General features: G+C 46.0%; 1 protein-coding gene across 1 annotated transcript in view; it reads left to right on the top strand.

Moving 5' to 3' along the window:
- LOC144824021 (CUB and sushi domain-containing protein 2-like) overlaps positions 1-19229 on the top strand; it is a 506835-nt gene that overhangs the window by 464229 nt on the left and 23377 nt on the right. Inside the window, exon 4 of the mRNA XM_078683054.1 lies at positions 6906-7100. Coding sequence (XP_078539180.1) covers positions 6906-7100 — 195 coding nt within the window. The remainder of the gene's footprint in view (positions 1-6905; positions 7101-19229) is intronic.

Genomic DNA, 19229 nt, shown 5'->3' with positions numbered 1-19229 from the left:
CAAGCACAATACAATGGCCTGAAATCCCCTGCCCTTGATTACTAATTTTAAATGTTCTTTCACTGCACGCACTCTTTTTTGTCTATTTCACAAGAAGCTTTAATAGTAGAGATGTCAAATTGTTGCGTGAAGAAAGGACTCCATGTTTCTACACCTCACCTTCTACAAATCATTGTATTAACTGACTGACGGACCCATATACTAAACAAGAGTCAGAAAAAGATTTTGAAAAACGTATTTCTTTAATGTGCAGAAGTGTTTCATCTTAGTACATCAGAGTATATCACAGTATAGACAGGCATATTTTAAAAAGGATATTTATTTGAACATTCATGGCTTGCTGGCACCCGACCATACCCGGGTCTGGTGGCTCAGTGGACTAAAGCAGCCACTGCAGGGACCTGTGTTTGACCTCCTGATCACAGGTCCACTCAGCCTACCATCCATTTGAGGTTGATAAAATGAGTACCATTGAGTTGGCTAACCATAAACATCTGTTATTCAGCGCCAGGACACCTTCCGGTAATCGTGTACTTTACAAATACACTTGTTATGTTATACTCCAACGACAATGCAGTTAGTAAACTAAGAGGCAAGTCAGTAGTCATATAAACCCTGAGGCCCAGATTTACTAAGGTTTTGCATCGGGTTGCGTCACTTTAGTGACATAACCCCCAATCAAAATCCTTTTCTGCAGTTACTAAGCTATACAACGTCAATTGGTGAGGCTTTGTGCAGTTAAATAAATACAAAATAACACAAGTTAGCACTATGTTCTGCCTTGCTTTACTCTGCATCAAGTAGGCATTACATTGGTGTAGCATGGGCGTTCCCATGCATTGACCATGTTATGTTATGTTATGTTAAATAATTTGTACCGCGCACGTACACCGGAACGGTTTCTTGGCGCTCATAACAGACATAACAAACCAGGGCCAGGGGATCATACTGTACCAGCTTTGAAAAGAAAAGTTTTTAAGGTTCTCCTAAATGACTCATAGGTAGGGCAGTGACGAAAAGAAGAGGGGAGGGAATTCCAAAAGATAGGGCCGAGAGAAGAGAAACGCAAGCCGCCATGCTTCTTCCGACGGAAAGATGGAATACAGAGAAGATTATCAGCAGATGATCTTAGATTACGGGTGGGAAGATATCTCTTCAATTTAGAAGACACAAATTCAGGGGCGCGGTCGTGAAGAGATTTGAAGACGGTGCATCCGAGTTTGAAGGAGCACCGTTGGGCCACTGGGAGCCAATGAAGGCTCCTCAGAAGGGGAGAAACATGCTGGTGTTTAGGTTGGTGAAACACCAAGCGGGCCGCCTGATTCTGGATTAACTGAAGTTTGTGGAGCTGATAAGCAGGAATCCCCACATACAGGAGATTAGCAAAGTCAATCCTGGAGATGACCAGAGCCAGTAAAACTAAAATGAGTGCCTCTCTGGTGAGAAAACGACAGATCTTACGGATCCTGCGCAGTTTAAAAAAAACAGGATGATGTCACAGCCGAGATCTGGGGTTTCATGGATAGATCCTCAGAGATGACCACTCCAAGGCTTTTCACAGTGCTGACCGGGCTGGGAGGGATACCAAGGGAAGGAGGCCAATAAGTGTCATTCCAAGGATTAGTAGGGCCACCCACCAGGACAAGTTCTGTTTTTGACGGATTCAACTTGAGCTGGCTGTGAGCCATCCAGTCTGAAATCAGCAACATTGTGGTTTGAAAATTATAACGGGAAGAAGGTAGAGTGTCCAAGGGAAAGACCAACTGAAGGTCATCAGCATAATTATAGATAGTTGCAGGGGAGTGACGAAGGGAGACCATAAGTGGTTGCATATATAAATTAAAAAGAAGGGGAGAAAGGGCAGAGCCTTGAGGGACACCACAGGTGAGAGAGGAAAAGGGAGCAGTGAAAGTAGACAGGTGGACTGCCTGCGAGCGGCCTTGCAAGAAAGACCGCACCCAGTCCAGCGCGATACCCTGGATGCCGGCGTTTCTGACACGGTCGATCAGGATAGCATGATCGACCGTGTCAAATGCCGCCGAAAGATCCAACAAAATCAGGGCTTGGGAGAGGTTGTCATCAGCACCCGCTCTGAGGGTGTCCATGACAGCCGCAATCACCATCTCGGTGGAGTGGAGAGGGCGAAAACCAGCCTGCTGGGGATCCAGGAACAGAGAAGTCTCCACGAACGAGCTCAGGCACCTGGTGACATAGGTCTCTAATATCTTGCCCAAGAAAGGGAGGAGGGAGATGGGCCTGTAATTACTTAGCACTAGTGGATCTGCGCCGGGTTTCTTTAAAATAGGTAATACCACGGCCTGCTTAAAGGCCTCTGGAACAACTCCAGATGATAAAGAGGAGTTGAGGAGGGCCAAGGCAGGACCGGGACAGGCCATGAAAATTTCCTTCAGGATATGAGGGGGACAACAATCCCTAGGAGAACCGGAACAGACCTTATGAAGAAGGTTGTGAAAATCGGAAATAGAGATAAGAGGAAAAAAGGAGAATTCCTGAGGGTTAGCAGGAGGGAGGGGGAAAGATTTAGAGGGGGAAGGTGGAGAAATGTTAGTTTTAATAGTGGAAATTTTATCTTGGAAGAAGGCATTGAGCTCATCACACAAAGCCTGGGTAGGTACCAGTGGAAGAGTAATACGGTCAGGGAGGGAGAGCTCATTGACGATTGAGAAAATGTCTTTTGTTTTGGAGGCCGACTCCAAGATTTTTGTGGAGAAATAGAGAGTCTTTGCCTCAAGTATCGAAGATTTATATTTACTCAATAAAGAGGTAAACTCTTTCTTGAGTGAAGGGTCGTACTTGTGGCGCCAGCGACGTTCAGCTTGGCGGAGGGCAAGTTTATCAGATTTAAGCTGGTCATTGAACCAGCGCTGGGCATCGTGAGGGCGCTGGACTTTTATAGTCTTTAGGGGAGCTACAGAATCAGCTGCTTCCTTCAGCCAATGCTCGAGGGAGGAGGCTTGGTGGGATACTGAATCAGACTCTGAAGGGGCTGAGGCTGCCAAGAGAGAGAGAAGTTTTGGCAGGTTGGCATTTTTCCAATTGCGGGCCCTAATGTTCGTAGGACGAGGAGGACGGTGAAAACTGGGCAGATCAACTGAAAAAGAAATGATATAATGATCTGACCAGGTACATGGAGCAATCAGAGGAGGGTCGATATCAAGATTAGCCGACCAAACTTGATCGAGTGTGTGTCCCTTACAGTGGGTAGGACTAGAGATCAGTTGCTGGCAGTTCAGACTGCTGAGGGTTTCAGTGAAACGTTCAGATAGTCGACTTTCTTGAGGGTCATTGGGCCAGTAATTAAAATCACCCAGGATAAGAATCCTAGAGTGATTAATAAGAAGCTGGGAGACCATGTCCCCGACTGACTGGGAGAAAGAAGGCATGTAGGAGGGGGGTCTGTACATGAGCACACAGGTAAGGGAAGTGGTGACAGAGCGAAGCTGTATAACAAGAGTCTGGGTATCAGGAATAGGAGTGCAATCCAGGATTGAAAAAACATGTTCCTTGCGAATAATAGCGGCAACTCCGCCCCCGGTTTGCCCCCTGGGACGGTCAACATGTAGTATATAGTACCCGTTAGGGATAGCAGCTAAAATATCGGGTACTGAGTCCTCGGTAAGCCAAGTCTCAGACAGGAACAAAATATCTGTCTCAGTATCGTCTAATAGACGATAGATGTCCAGTTGGTGTCTCATCAGGGAACGCGTATTTAAATAATGGATGGATAAAGTGCAAGACACAGGGGTTGGAGGGGAAGAAATAAGGGGTACAGAAGGTAAGGTAAGACTAGGTAACGGGGCGAGGGAAGTGCTTAATACGCGAGCAATGCCACACGCCTGGGCCCTTCTAATGGCTTCAGGCGGCAAAGGGACATTGTGATTAAGGGAATAAAGGTCCTGCGAAGAGTATGAGACTTTTCCGGCAGAGTGTAAGGCCGCAGGGCGCAATCGGCCGCGGACGGGCGCAGACGGGCAGGACTTTGGCTTGACTTCGGCGCGACATCGGCGCTCCCGCTGCGCTCGTCCGCTGCGCTTCCGCCATACAGTCATAATATGGATAAGGGACGTAAAACCACTAGACCGCTGACCTGCGCTGAATGCGTCAGGGCGGAAGTGGATCAAAGAAGGAGGCGGGGAATGGCGCTCACCAGTTCGACCCTCCGCGCAAACGGCACACAGCCGGGGCGGAACGGGGTCTGGAGCGGAAATAACAGGTAGGTTGCTCAAAGGAGCCAAGCAAGTGCAAATAGCGATTAGAAAATAACACAAAGTTTAAAAAACACAAACACGATAATAATTGCGGAGGAGCCGCGTTAAAAGCTTGTAATCAGCTGTAGATGAATTAGCAACACATTGGCAGCCTGAATCGCCGCGTCTGTCAACTGTGTCCCGCGTTTGGCCCCATTAAATACTCGAGGTCCAAAACCACTAGACCGCTGACCTGCGCTGAATGCGTCAGGGCGGAAGTGGATCAAAGAAGGAGGCGGGGAATGGCGCTCACCAGTTCGACCCTCCGCGCAAACGGCACACAGCCGGGGCGGAACGGGGTCTGGAGCGGAAATAACAGGTAGGTTGCTCAAAGGAGCCAAGCAAGTGCAAATAGCGATTAGAAAATAACACAAAGTTTAAAAAACACAAACACGATAATAATTGCGGAGGAGCCGCGTTAAAAGCTTGTAATCAGCTGTAGATGAATTAGCAACACATTGGCAGCCTGAATCGCCGCGTCTGTCAACTGTGTCCCGCGTTTGGCCCCATTAAATACTCGAGGTCCAAAACCACTAGACCGCTGACCTGCGCTGAATGCGTCAGGGCGGAAGTGGATCAAAGAAGGAGGCGGGGAATGGCGCTCACCAGTTCGACCCTCCGCGCAAACGGCACACAGCCGGGGCGGAACGGGGTCTGGAGCGGAAATAACAGGTAGGTTGCTCAAAGGAGCCAAGCAAGTGCAAATAGCGATTAGAAAATAACACAAAGTTTAAAAAACACAAACACGATAATAATTGCAGAGGAGCCGTGTTAAAAGCTTGTAATCAGCTGTAGATGAATTAGCAACACATTGGCAGCCTGAATCGCCGCGTCTGTCCTCCTGACCATGTATTTTGCTGCAACCTAGATTTACAAAGACTTGCTAACATGGGTGAACTCCGCTCCGCCTGCAGAGTGTGAGGAGTTTTGCCTACTCCACGTTCCGCGGAGAACGCAGAGTAGGCAAAACTCCTCACACTCTGCGGCGGAGAGGAGAGGAGCTGAGCGGAGTTGCCCTGCCTCCAACCCTCATATTAAAAATGAATTAAAACTACAATAAGAAGTAAAGAAAAAAGACTTACCTTCACTGCGGTGTACTCGGGCTGCTGGCCTCCTCTTCCAAGCATCTAAGGTTGATCTGCGCATGCACGCGCGCGCATTCCTTGTGAGACATGCATATGCGCGGGAACACGCGCATGCGCAGATCACCCTGTGACACAAGCAAGAGGAGGAAGGCAGCCCTGGGACGCTGCAGTGAAGGTAAGTCTTTTTTCTTCTACTTCTTATTATAGTTTTAATTCATTTTAATAAGGGAGGTGGAGGCGGTGGCTGAGCGGAGTTCCACAGAGTTTGTCCCCAACTCCATGGACCGACGCACTGTGCCACTCCGCCAGCTCCGCCCAGGGTTACTCAGATTCCAACCATGCCACTTTTACACATGGTAGCAATATTGCAACAACACAGTTGTATGTTGTGTATCACAAAAAAGTAGAATTTGCTGCATGTATGCCAAACCTCCTCTTTCGCCTGCCTATGTTTGTTGAATGTGACAATCAGGCAGAATGTCATGGAATGTCCTTTCCTGGCTAGCGCAGAGTCTGAAGCAGCCGGTCCTTCGGCCCCAGAAGTTGTCTGGTGCAGACCCTGAGTTATCGCCTTGATGTGGGAATATAGAGGACTTCAAAATTTACTTGCCAAATGCCATTCACCCCTTTCAGCAGGATCTTTATGGATAAACAGAAAAACCCTGTAAGACAGTGTGCCTAAAAATCCATGTATGAAGATAGATGTGAGCGAGTGACTGAATTCATAAACTAATGAATGAATGGATTGTTGCTTTTATTTGTTGTCATTGCACTAAGATAACATTCTACCGATGTGTAAACTTTAGAAAATGTAAAGGTGCAGTAGTTTGAAATGATTAAGGAGTATGAATATAAATGATAGCCTTGCTGGAAGTGGGAAGAGTTCAACATTTGTTAGAAAAGGTTTTGAAAAATTGGTGAAGAATGTATGGCAGCTAGAAATAGGGTTTGATAATCTAAAGGATATTTAGGCAGTGAGTGGAGAAGAGTGAAGCAGCCAGAGAAGAGGGAGCCAGTATAAAATGGAAGGAGAGAACCAGAGGTGAGTGTAAAATGCTACGGTAACAGATGCAAGAGTGAGGCAAAGCATGACTCGATGTAAAGACGATGCATTAAAACCCAGTTTCAAATGAAAAAAAAATGAATTGCCCCGTGAGGGATTGTGACTGAAGTGATGTTTGAGTACAAATGGGTGGTTAATCACAAGAGGACAATTATTTCTGAATAGAATAAAAAGATAACAGTTTGTGGCATTGTGAAACATGGCTAAACAAGGCGAAGTAGTGCTCGAGGCAGCAGCATATAAAGGTTTGAATACAACATTTCGGGGCACCTGCGGTTCTTGATACATACAAGTGATTTGTGTTGAAGTCTTTTTGGAAGCTCTAGCAACAAGGCCATGGTGATTTTGAGGGTGTTTATGAAGATGAACAAGTTCTAATATGTTGTAAGAAATATTGTCAAACTACCAATGTATTAGTCTGTTGGTCTGTGGATACAAAAAATGCTCCCATTGGTTGACCATGTATGCCTGTCTTTCTCTCCCTTGCAGTGTTACCGAGTCACACCTGTGGAAACCCGGGGCGGCTTCAGAACGGGGTCCAGCAAGGAACGACCTTCAGCATCGGGGACAAGGTCAGATACAGCTGTAACGTGGGCTACTTCCTGGAGGGCCACGCGCTGCTGACCTGCCTGTCCAGCTCCGAAAAGAGCGCCTCGTGGGACTTCCCGCTGCCCTCCTGTCGAGGTACGATGCCTTGCTTCTGCAGCTGCTAATGTCTCCCACGTACATTGAAGTGTGTGGGCGACCGCCCAGCAGCGAGATTTTTCCGCTCCAACGCCTTAAAATCTCGATATTGTGACAGAGCGTTAAGTATAATAATGTGCACTTTTAGGGGCTTTGGGAAAAAAATCTGCATCCGATTCTCTGCACTTTAGTTGAAAGGAATGATAAAAAGGCAATTAACAGACAAAGACAAGCATTAAATAGAGAAAAGCTTATCCCCTGCACACTGGCGTTATGTTTTTGGCCGTCTCAAAGAAATGCAAAGCAACAGGGAAATAAGACTTGATCTCGACAGGGATGCAGTAAGTGTGTTCCAAAGAAGTGCTCTTATTTTCTATTTCTTAATTTAAAATCCGAAAAAGGGTAGCGGAACAAATCCCCAGGAAACTAGAGAGGATATGTTTTTTCTTAAAAGCACGACCAACTTCATACTGTGCCATAACAGCAATTCTGTATACGTGTCGCTCTGGTCCGGTCTCCATTTCTATCACTTTCCAGCCTCCTTATCCTTATCTTACCATCTCCTCCAATAACACTTGGTCCTCCCGTCGCTCGCTTTTTAATTGTCTCTTCCCTGGAACTTTTTGTTTCCATTGACATCACTTAGCCTTCATCTATCCATTCCTCTCTCTTTATTTGGTGCTAATACATTCTCTCTCTCACTCTGTCTGTCTGCTCATGTGACTCTCTATTCCCCTCGCTGTCTCTTTTACCCGCCACTCTGTCAATACATATATCTATCTTCAGTACACAAGTCCTAAACAAGCATTTACAATGCAATGGTCTCGGCATTCTTAAAGTTAGAGCTATTGGCATTGCTCATGACATTATTTTTATTTATGTTTTTGTTTTTAAAACATAAATAAATGGCATTGTCATTTACAATGCCAATAGCTTAATCGCTCGCAAATGCGAGACCTATTGCATTTGCACCCCCACAGAGCCACACACACATACACAGCCACCCACACAGTCATTCACATAGAGCCACCTACACACACACACACAGAGCCACCCACACACACACAGAGCCACCCACACACACACACACAGCCACCTACGAAAAAAGCTACCCACACAGAGCCACACACACACAGACAGACAGAGCCACACACACACACAGACAGACAGAGCCATACACACAGAGCCACACACACAGAGCCACACACACACATACACACTCACAGAGCCACACACACAGAGCCACACACACACACAGAGCCCCACACACACACACAGAGCCACACACGCACAGAGCCACACACAGAGCAACACACACACACACAGCCACACACACACAAAGCCACACACACAGAGCCACACACAGGGAACAGAGGCCAGAAAAAACGCTCACAACGAGGGAACAGGGGGCAGGAAAGCAAGCACAACGAGGGGGCAGGAGAGCAAGCACAACCAACGAGGGGGCAGGAGAGCAAGCACAACCAACGAGGGGGCAGGAGAGCAAGCACAAGCAAACCAAGGAGGGGGCAGGAGAGCAAGCACAACACAACCAACGAGGGGGCAGGAGAGCAAGCACAACCAACGAGGGGGCAGGCAGGAGAGCAAGCACAAACAACGAGGGGTCAGGAGAGCAAGCACAAACGACGAGGGGGCAGGAGACTGGCGAAATACCACATTTGGAAGAGGACGGGTGCAATGGATGGCACTTACTGCTATTTAATATACTTAGAATAGCTGTAAAGTGGTGTGACATCATTTCATCTTTGAGCTTCCTCCCAAACCGTACAACAAGCAGTCACAGAGGAGCTCAATGAGCCGAAGGTGGGGCAGGGACACCGGGCCCCTCTATGAGGCTGTCAGTGCACTCAAGGCAGTCCCGCCCGTCCACCCTTGACTTTAAATCCCCGCATAGGCTGCCGCTAGATTCAGCACTTCCCTACAGCCTCATTTGGCCTGCTCAGCTGATAGGTGTGGGTCCTAGTGGCACCTGGACAGCTTCACCTCTTCGGGGGCTCCCTGCGCAAAAGACCACGCCCAGGAAGGCCGGAGCCTGCCTCTAGTCCGCACTCCCCTCCGGTGGCAGCCAACGGCGGCATGTAGTCTTACCTTCACATCGCGGCCCTTATTCTTGAAACTCTTGATGCAGTGATTCTCGAGGCCGGCACTCTCCGCCATGGTGCTGCGTGCGGCCGAGGCTCGGGACTCCGAGGAGCTGCTGCTGCTGCTACTGCATGCGCCGCCCGCCAGGAGGTGCCGAGCCCTACCCTGCCCCCACCCTCAGCTTCGGCAGAGCGCCGGCTGTGACGTCAGGAACGAGGTGCGTAAACAACTACAGGCTACAGCAAAAAGGCAGAAGGACACTGGTCGGACATGTTGGGTGTAGGTGAGCTCCATGTGTCCTGTGGTGCAGGATTACGTTCAGGTAGTATGAGGCACAATCGAAACCAAACCAACTTATCCCTTATATATAGACAGCTCACGTTAACACTTCTAGTCAGCTTATGGCTAATCTATTCTAGAGCTGCGAGTACGTGTTTACACAAATAGTCTAAACAGTGGGCATGTATGTGGCTGTTACCCATTCAATAGAGGCACACATGAAGCGAGTGTGTATGAAAGAGATTCAAATCGAGGAAACTCCGCCATGGTGCCGTATTCATCAGTTCAACGTCAAGTACCAAATCTCACTGTCTTTCTTTTGTGTCTCTGAACCTGTGCGGTTGCCAGAAGAAGCTTCCCGGGTATTGCTGCCTTCTGTCGCGCCCAGTCAATCAATTTTCAATAGAGACTAGAACGGTCTGTTCGTATTCCCTTGATCTTTTCTGAAGTACTCCATTTCACAGCGGCCATCTCGAGTGGGGATGATTATCAGTAAAAATGCCTTATGTTCTTGGTAAATAGCTCTCGCACATGGGTATAACTTAAGCACGGAAAACGTTGATTTGAGGTACGCATGGTGGTTAAGGCTAGAAAGCAGGATTTCATCGCATAACGGGGTTAGAGGAGAGAGCGTGACGGAGGGGGGTAGGTGAGAGCGGGAGCAGGACAGAGGAGAACTGCGGCAGAAGGAAGGTGGGAGGCGAGAGCGGGACGGAGGAGGGCTGCGGGCAGAGGGAAGGGGGGGGACGCGAGCGGAGCTGAGCAGCTCCGGAAACACCATGTTTCTCCGAGGCCAAGCAGAATGCCTCAGAGAAACGAACCGTGATTTTCGGATTCGGGGGCGTGGTTTTCGTTCTCTCCTCTTCCCATTGGCTGGAATGTAAAATTCCAGCCAATGGGAAGAGGAGAGAAAGAAAACAAGAAAGAAGCGAAAAAACACGCCCCCGAATCCGAAAAAGACGGGCCTAAAACGGAGTGATGCCCCTCTCCTCTAATGGCTGGCCTCTGTTTAGGAAGCCAGCCAATGGAGAAGAGGGGTGGGTTAAAGCCCCCATACTAAGAAACATTAAATCTCGGAGCGAGACTACGCAAGTGCAGCCTTTGGTCTGAGACCTAAAAAAGAAGTGGGGGGACTAACCTAGTTAGGCAGTATGCAAGTGACATCACGGCATATGACATCACAACGCGTGACATCACGGCACATGACATCACAGTGCATGACATTACATGTGGTATCACAGGAATTGACATCATAGGAAGTGGCATCACAAGCCACGACTTAAATATGAATGTGTGATATAAAGCGCTCTGACACTCTGCTTTGAGATGAGTAGCGCTATACAAGAAAAAATAGTGGTACTTAAATTATTTCAACAGCTCCTTAGACATATTAAGCGCTATATAAATTACATTTATTTTGAGTAAATACCGGGAGTGGCCAACGCAGCTGACATTCTTTCAGTGCATGCACATCTAGTGAACAGAGCCTGAACAAAGAGAAAAGCTGCCCCTCTTAAGTATGTCTGAAGTACAAACCTTTGTTTCCCCTCTACTGTTATTTGCTTCTAGATGTGAGGCTCCTGACTGCTCCCAGCCATGGGACTCGAACAAAAGGAGGCCTGATGACCCCTCAAATTCGGCTTTTATTATGGGCCCAGCAGGAGTCTAAAATAAGAAAGCCCCGTCCCCGTGTGCAGCACATTATTTAGTGGGGCCACACTTCTTGGCAGGGTGGATGGCGGTCAGCCTGTGAAAATAGTGGGTGGACGCCGTCCGCCCACGTGTTACCCGACTCATGCCCTGTCTATCTGACTCTTCGTCTAGTGTTTTCTTGCTCTCTTTCACCTCCTACTCTCTCCTCTCACCTGCTATTTATTTTCCCATGTAACTAGTAATTTCCATCTCTCTCTTCCGACCTCTCTCTTCAGCCTGTTGGCTTCCATGTTGGACCTGACCTGTCTTTCAAAGAACACGTAAAGAAAGAACTACAGAGAGCTCTATTCCAACTGAGCCTCTTTTAAATAATCAAACCCTTATTTCTAAACCACCTCTGTTCCACCAGCCACACTGCTGTCCTGTCTATGCGTGTCAATAATTGCTAGCAAGTAGTAGCAGCTGCCAACCCTGGAATGTTCTTTGGTACCCTGATATTGACTTTGCAACTCCTGGCTTCAGGTGTCATGAAGGCAGTAAGTAACACTGAAAACAAAGGGGTCTGTAGAGCCATTTTAGTTTATTTACTGCTGATTACACACCCTTCACATAGTTGTTCAGCGCCAGGAGGCTATTGAGAGGCAATGGAGAGAAAAGTGGTCAATTCTGCACCAAAGAGTGTGATGGCACTTCTCCTACCCTTGGGGTTTTGGTGAAATTGTTATTCATGGAACTGCTGTCTCTCATAGTCCCTGGCAATACCCTGCCAACCTCATACACACCACCCTAGCCCTGTTGAAAGCAGCCTGTCATGGCATTCCTGATGAAGAAATGATAGTTACTCAAGCAGAGCACATTAAAATAAATCCATTGACTCTCTAGACCAGCCTACTATTCAGTGATTACTGCATTATTATTAAACCAAAGCACTAAAAATGGGGCGCACCACTTCAGGGAAGAGCACAGGAACTCACCCATTATCTATCATTTCAACTGTGAACGTCCTATCTTTCGCTGCTCCCTTCATTGCTTGGTGGGCTTCTCAGCTCAGACCTAACTCATCAAATTTATGCCCAGGAACGCTTTACACCAGATTTATATCACGTTTGTGATCCAAACCTGGCACAAAGTTTTAGGGTAGAATTTACAATCCAATTCAAATATTGCTTTGCATTGAATAACATACCAAAGTAATGTAAAGTTGTGCTATGCGCTGGTTTGCAATACTTTGCGTCAAGGAGGCATTCCATGGGTTGTGCATGGGTGTTCCACTCAACCACCCATAGGTTTTGGACCAATTTCCGATCTATAAACATTGGTAGACGGGGATTTTCACATTTTACACAAAAAAAACTTACATTCACAAGTTAATAATTAACAGAAGAGACTATAACTCATGTCATCCCCATGCAGTGTTAATGACCTCACATATTATATCACTCATCAAACGTGAAATGACATAATTGACGACAACATTGTGCATGACGGGGCCGCCAGTTATAGTTTCTTCAGTTGTCTATAACTGGTGAATGTCAGAGTTTTTTCACATTAGTCTTTGTTTTTTCAGTGAATTTCTAAGATTTTTTATCATGTATAGTAAAATATTATTTCTATACCTAATTATAATACTACTTTAACTTTTAGTTTTTCTTTGCATTTCTAAGGTTTTTTTAACATAAATAATATTGTATTAGCACATGTGAAGCCAATCCCCGATGAAATTACAGAATGTTTGACAGAAAGCTGAATCTTGATCCAGTAATCGTGCTTTAGTGTAAATCTGTTCAGTAGTTTCCGAGAAATTAAAGTCCAAAATATATTTATAGTTAGCCAACCACTAGAACACCAGTCTGCTAACACACCAAAAGATGTTTAATATGTATCAGTCCTAGTAACATCCTGGTTCTGCTGTTATGTTATGTTAGCTGGTATTTATAGAGCACGCGGCTACCCTAGGAGTGTCCCGGTGCTAAGAAAAGACCACGTAACACCAACAAATAGCACCCAAGCAGAAGTCGTCCAGGATCTAACGTTGAAAAAGCCATGTTTTTAATTTCTTCCTGAAGATGAGGAGTTCCTGCACCTGTCTAAGAGAAAGAGATAGGCTATTCCACAGGTGAGAAGCCACCACCTGAAAAGATACCCTACCCGGGAAAGAAGGAAATTTGAAGTAAATGTCAGAAGCTGAGCAGAGGACCTCAAGGCTTGTAATGGTGTATAGTGCTGAAACCTTTCCCTGAGGTAAGGGGCTCCTATTTTATAAAAGGCTTTAAAGACCAAAACTAACGCTTTGAAATTAATCATCTTCCGAACCGGAAGCCAGTGTAAGGAAGACAGAAGATGGGTCGTTCGCGTCCTAGGTCTGCCAGAAAAATGGCTCTGGCCGCCACATTCTGGACCACCTACAATCGGCCAAGTATATAATCCGGGAGGCCCAGGTACAGGGAATTTACATAATCCAGTCTCGAAACTACCAAGGCCTGGACTCCGTTTTCCTGTGAGAGACTGAGAGCAGGGGCAGAAAGTACAACAATCCACAGAAATTTCCATCAGAGAAAAACACACTTTATATCACTGAACCCACATCACTACCACTTGAGTTTCCCTGTTCTTCATATGAATTGAAACCTGGGAGAACCTTGCAAAAGGAGAGAATGCATATAGATGCAACATTGTTTGCTTCTGCTAAAGAACATACTGATCACAAGCTTTTGGGTAAAGTCACCAATTCCAAAATATGGATATCTGAGTGATTGGCTGAGATGCAACCAGTTCTCTTCTGAATAAACCCCACCTCTGAGCTTAAACATAATGATTGACAAAAAATGTAAAGCTGTGACTAGATTTCTCTGGCATGGCATGTACTTAGTCAGGATCAAAATATTCCTACTTGAACAATATTCCTAAAAATTCTTCAGCTCTTTCTTCAAGCTTGTGGTTGTGTAGAACTGTGCTCGTAAGTCGTAACACCTTACAATTAATGCTGATTTCACACTTCTCCTTCAATCACATGCTAGTTCTTGCCTGTGTTGAACACCAACTCTCTTGCTTGACTTTATCACCATAATCGGCCTTACTGTTAACTGTTTCAATATGCTCCAGGCAGCACCAAAACCACAAAATACAGAAAATCCTTTGCCTCTCACTCCCATGTGGTTTCCTTCAACTTCTGTAATGCTCAGTAACATAGGGGACTGCAGAAAAATGTCCTGTTTTCACAATGACAGTACACCATGAGCTCCAAAATGCCACCAACTTCTCTTCAGTTGCTTGCTGAATCTCCCAATGCACTTCCTTCACTCTGTCCTAGATAATTTCAGAAATGCTCTCTTCATATTTTCAGAAAAGGACAAAAACCATCCTCCTGTATAGGTTCGAAAGGCACTATTGTCAAAAATATTTAAAATTATGTATTTAAAATAGCATTTTAAAAATACAAACAATCCAAACATAGAAAATAATTTATAAAAAGCAAAACACAATAGAAAAATAATTAAATAAAATATATATATATACATACTTTACAATGTAAGAAGCTCAAAATATCTTCCCAAACATTCCAGGTTGATGGAAGATGAATTAACCTAATTTAATTAATGATCAAGGTTATTTTAGAGCTTCATATGTCCAGTACCTTGTGCACTCCAGTATACCAGTTACCTGGCTGGTATAATACATAGAATTATGGAAAAATATGATTCGAGGTTTCATCTACATATTACTTAAGATTGTATCTAAAGAACGTGGAATTATTATGTTTCTAATCATCATATAGTACATACATAGGAAAATATGAATAGTATTTTATCACAATTATTTGCACATTTGAAGAACAGTATTCGATTAGTAGCTGATGTCTTGTTGATATCAAATACTGGTACAAACAGTTGTTTCAGCTACTACTTATTTTACTTTCTCAAGGGAGAATAGAAAAGAGAAAAACATACAAAACAGAAACAGCGTCCATAAAGGTGACCACAATATAAGAGAGCAAGAACTATGCTATTAGAGAATAGTTTATACAGTGTAATAGTGTTAGTTTTTCATACAATAATTTCTGATATTTTTTTGTTCTGCTTGATGGGTAACCATCTTACATTTAAAGGTCCCCAAACAGTTTCTATTGTCAAAAGTTTAATTTTAGCAGGAACTATTAAGGTCTAATGCTCTAATGCTCTAATGTTATGTTCTGTTCTGTTATGATATGTTATGTTATGTTATATGTGCTTGTAAAGGGCACTATCACCAATGAGGGTACTCTAGCGCTGAGCAGGTATGTGTGCCTAGCCCTGCTCATGGTTAATGGAAAAGTCAGGTCTTGTGTGTGGCTGTTCAATACTTTAGGAGCAATGTAAGAGAAAGCCAGTCCTTCTGATCTGGGTCTGTGTGTACATTAGTTATGTCCATGCAAGAGTCCTGTGGAGCAGAGGTGTCTGGGTGGTTGGTGGAAGGAGATGCAACTGTTCGGGTAGGTGTGGTCAGAGTTGTGGGTTGCTTTGAATGTGTGTGTGAGGAGTTTGAATTGAGCACATTTGTGTATTGTGAGCCAGTGGAGTTCCCTGAGGTGTTGTATGATGGGTGTTCTGTCTGGAGGTTGAGTATGAGCCTGGTTGACATGTTCTGGATGGTTTGTAGTCCTCTATTGAGTTCAATGGTGACCCCAGCATAGAGGGTGTTCCCATAGTCCAAATTGCTAGTGACAAGGGTTTGAGTAATTGTTTTTCTAGTGTTCTTGTGAGCCATTTGAAGATCTTACTCAGCATCTTCAGGGTTTTGGAAGCAAGATGCAGTGATGCAGTGATGGTGTTGACTTGTGTGGTCATGTTCAGTTTGCTGTTAATGATCATTCTGAGGTCCCTGGTGTGGGTTCTGGGCATGGGTTTCAGTCCACCAGTTGTAGTACTTTGGTGAAGTGTTCTTGCAGAAGACCATTAGTTCTCAGACTAATAATCATTAGAACAGCGTCCAATTACCATTTCTATACATTCCCTTGTGTCTTTTTTATCTTTGTGAAGGTTTTTATTTATTTATTTATTTATTTATTTTTTTAAAACCTTTATTTACGCAAAAGGGTACACCGCTATTTAGCCGAACATCCCAGAGGCACGGCAGCATTTCAAAGACATGAATCACGGCATACATCAATCACAATACCGGATAAATGAGGTTTAATTTTATGGTAATCACAGGATGCCATCTATAACTGAAAGCTCCAATATAGCACAAAGGAAACGGGAATCAGGGGTCTAGCCGTGAGGAAGAAGAATATCATGAACAATCCAAACAAGGAGCCCCGCAGAAGGCAGGCAACCACTAGAAAGAACTGGGCAATGCAGCAGAGGTACAGGAGACATGTGCATACAATTATCACAAATATCAATTAAGTCCCGGCCCAGTAACAACAACAATGCAACAATCGCTAGGACACAGTTTACGAAAATCCAATGAAAAACGCAAAGAACAACCCATCCGGCGACCCCCAACCCAGAAAAAGAGAATAAAAGGAAGCAGAAGAAGAAGAAAAAAGGCCATAGAAACAAAAATAAAAGAAAAAAGGAAAACCCGTCCCCCAACCCCCCACCCTGCACAACTGTAGATGGCTATGGCCTACCCCCCTTTAGCAGCGTGCCTGTCGGCCAGTACCTAAACCCTAAATATAGAAGAAAAGTTAATATAAAAAGGAGGAAAAAGAGAGAGAGCGGAGGAGGAGACAAAAGCAATAAAACAACACCCGATCATACATCCCCGGAGCCCAGGATCACAGAGGAAACACAGAAGCGAGAGCATTAGTAGGCAAAACAGAGCGCGTCCAGTTTATTCACCAGGTAAACCAACACCATCCAGCAGTAAGGCAAATTCAGCCCTGTCCCGTGCGCTCAAGCGCACCAGTCAAATACATCCAACCAGCCACCATGATGAAGAATGTAGACGACAAGGAGAGGCCAGTGGGTCTTTTTCCGACGTCCGCCGTCAGCGACAGTGTATCGTGAAGGGTGACAAAGGAAAGTTCCAAAAACAGCACCAGTCCCAAGTAGTGAGCGAGATCAGATAGTTCTGTGGTCGTCGCGGTAGACTGGCCCTCGAGAGCCGCAACATCCACTAGGAAGAAATCGGCAGACCACTCCAGTCCAGGGTATGGCATAACGGCCGGAGCACACGGACAGTCCAGCAAAGTGCGTCCGGACGTGGGAATAATGGCCTCCAATTTGCGCCTCAGAGCGCAAGCACTGCTGATCATGACGCCACGAAGGGTACCGAGGGCAATCAGAACATCCCGGATCCCAAGCGTAGTCTCAGGAGCACAGGTCAGGGCGCTCACCCCCTCCATTGGTTTCACAGCAGGTTCCGCCATGTTATTCTGGGCGTCGCTGACCCACACACCAAACCTGTCACTCTCTCGCGCCGTACCAGAGCCCAAATAAGTCATCCATGCAAAGGTGGGAAACTGCAAGATGCGGGCAGAAAAGGAGACGAGGGCAGGTGCAACGGTGGGAAAGTCACAGGCACTCACCAGTGCGCACACGTTTCAGATCACCGACCTCCCGGTGTACAAAATGGCGCTCAGTCGTACCTCGGGGGAGATGCAGGGAACGGCCGAGTCATGAAGTGACGAGAGGTCCCAAAGGGAGTCTACCCCCCCGGTCGCCTCCAGGCGCCACCGGCCCGGGACCCCCGAAGCGGACCGGAGAGCGCCGCAAGAGGCAGCTGCGTCGGGCAGATCAGGTCGGACGGTCAGCTCTGCCCCGTCACAGGCGATCATCACCAGGATATCGGGGGCCGGCCGTTCCGCGCACGCAAGACCCCGGATCAGCAGCCACGGAGGGCCGGACAGAAGGCGAGAGCATATCTCCGGATCTACGGCCGATGGAGAGGCCGGGAGCACAGCACCGAGGACCGCCTCACTTCCCCTCAACAGGAATGCGGCTCGGGGACAGGATAAGAAGCAGGATCAGTGCGCACAGAAGCGAAGTCGGCGGAGCCGAGTGCCTAGGCGGCCATCTCGGTTCCCGGCTAGGCTCCTCCCCCTCCTTTGTGAAGGTTTTGATGCCGTTTAGATCCATGCTTGAAATGAAAATCTAACAGTGTATGGTATCCACTATCCCATAGTACCTGCTTGCTACTGAGAGGTATAGGGACTCTCCTATTTAAAGTATTACATCCCTGCTAAGAAGTGCTTTTACTCTCCATTTTAAATTAAAGAAGGGTTGGTACTCAATACCTGTGAAACCTGCCCATCACATAATTGGTTTAGAGCTAGAAAGTAACAATTGCATATTCTACTACTAGGCTGAGCCACCCATTTGAAAACAACATATCATAAACAATTTGTCACTAGAACCAGAGCTTCCACTTCTCAAAGCATTGTTGATGATGTAAAACTGCTGGGTGAAGTATACCCTCCAAATTTCTCTGATTAAACCCAGGTTTCCAATCCCTCACCCTTGCACTCCTCATGTATTTGCAGAGCTCATGACTGAGCGGCATTAGCTGGGCAGCTGTCAAGAGGATGTTTAGTTAAAGTCTTGCTATTCTGGTTCCCGAGATGCCAATGAAGTAGCCTTAAGGCACTTACTACTTTAGTTTATGTACCCAATATCTACAGTATTAGACCAAAGGGACCCACCGTCACCAGAGTTCATGAACTCAACAGATTGCCAGCTTCGCCTAATGGTTCTTAAGCTCCATTCATTCTTTTCTCACTTCTCTGGTCATTGAGTCAGCCTATGCGTGCATGTAGCACCCATGCACTGCGTTCTGCTGTTGTTCAGTCTGACAAAACTTTAGAGAGCTCACTTATACTGGTGTTTTAGGAGCATATGCTGGGGCTGAATTCACCCTGATCGCTACAAATGTTCAGCTACAGATGAAAAAGTGTATGTATTCCGAAATGTGCTTCCTGTATTTCTCTAAGACGTTGTGCTGCTCAGTTTGAGATACTGAATTTTATGTATCTCAAAGAGTCATGTAGAAGACAGTTTACATCTGACTTTCTGTGACTCAGGCACATTGAGGCCTATTCACAAAGCTAAACTTGGTCATACATATACGGAATTCACAAAGAAATTCCTATCAATTTTAAATCCATTTCCAGGGCAG

Source organism: Lissotriton helveticus, chromosome 3_1 (genome assembly GCF_964261635.1).
Source record: "Lissotriton helveticus chromosome 3_1, aLisHel1.1, whole genome shotgun sequence".
In the NCBI taxonomy this organism is placed as follows: Eukaryota; Metazoa; Chordata; class Amphibia; order Caudata; family Salamandridae; genus Lissotriton; species Lissotriton helveticus.
This window is presented reverse-complemented; position numbering and strand designations above follow the sequence as displayed.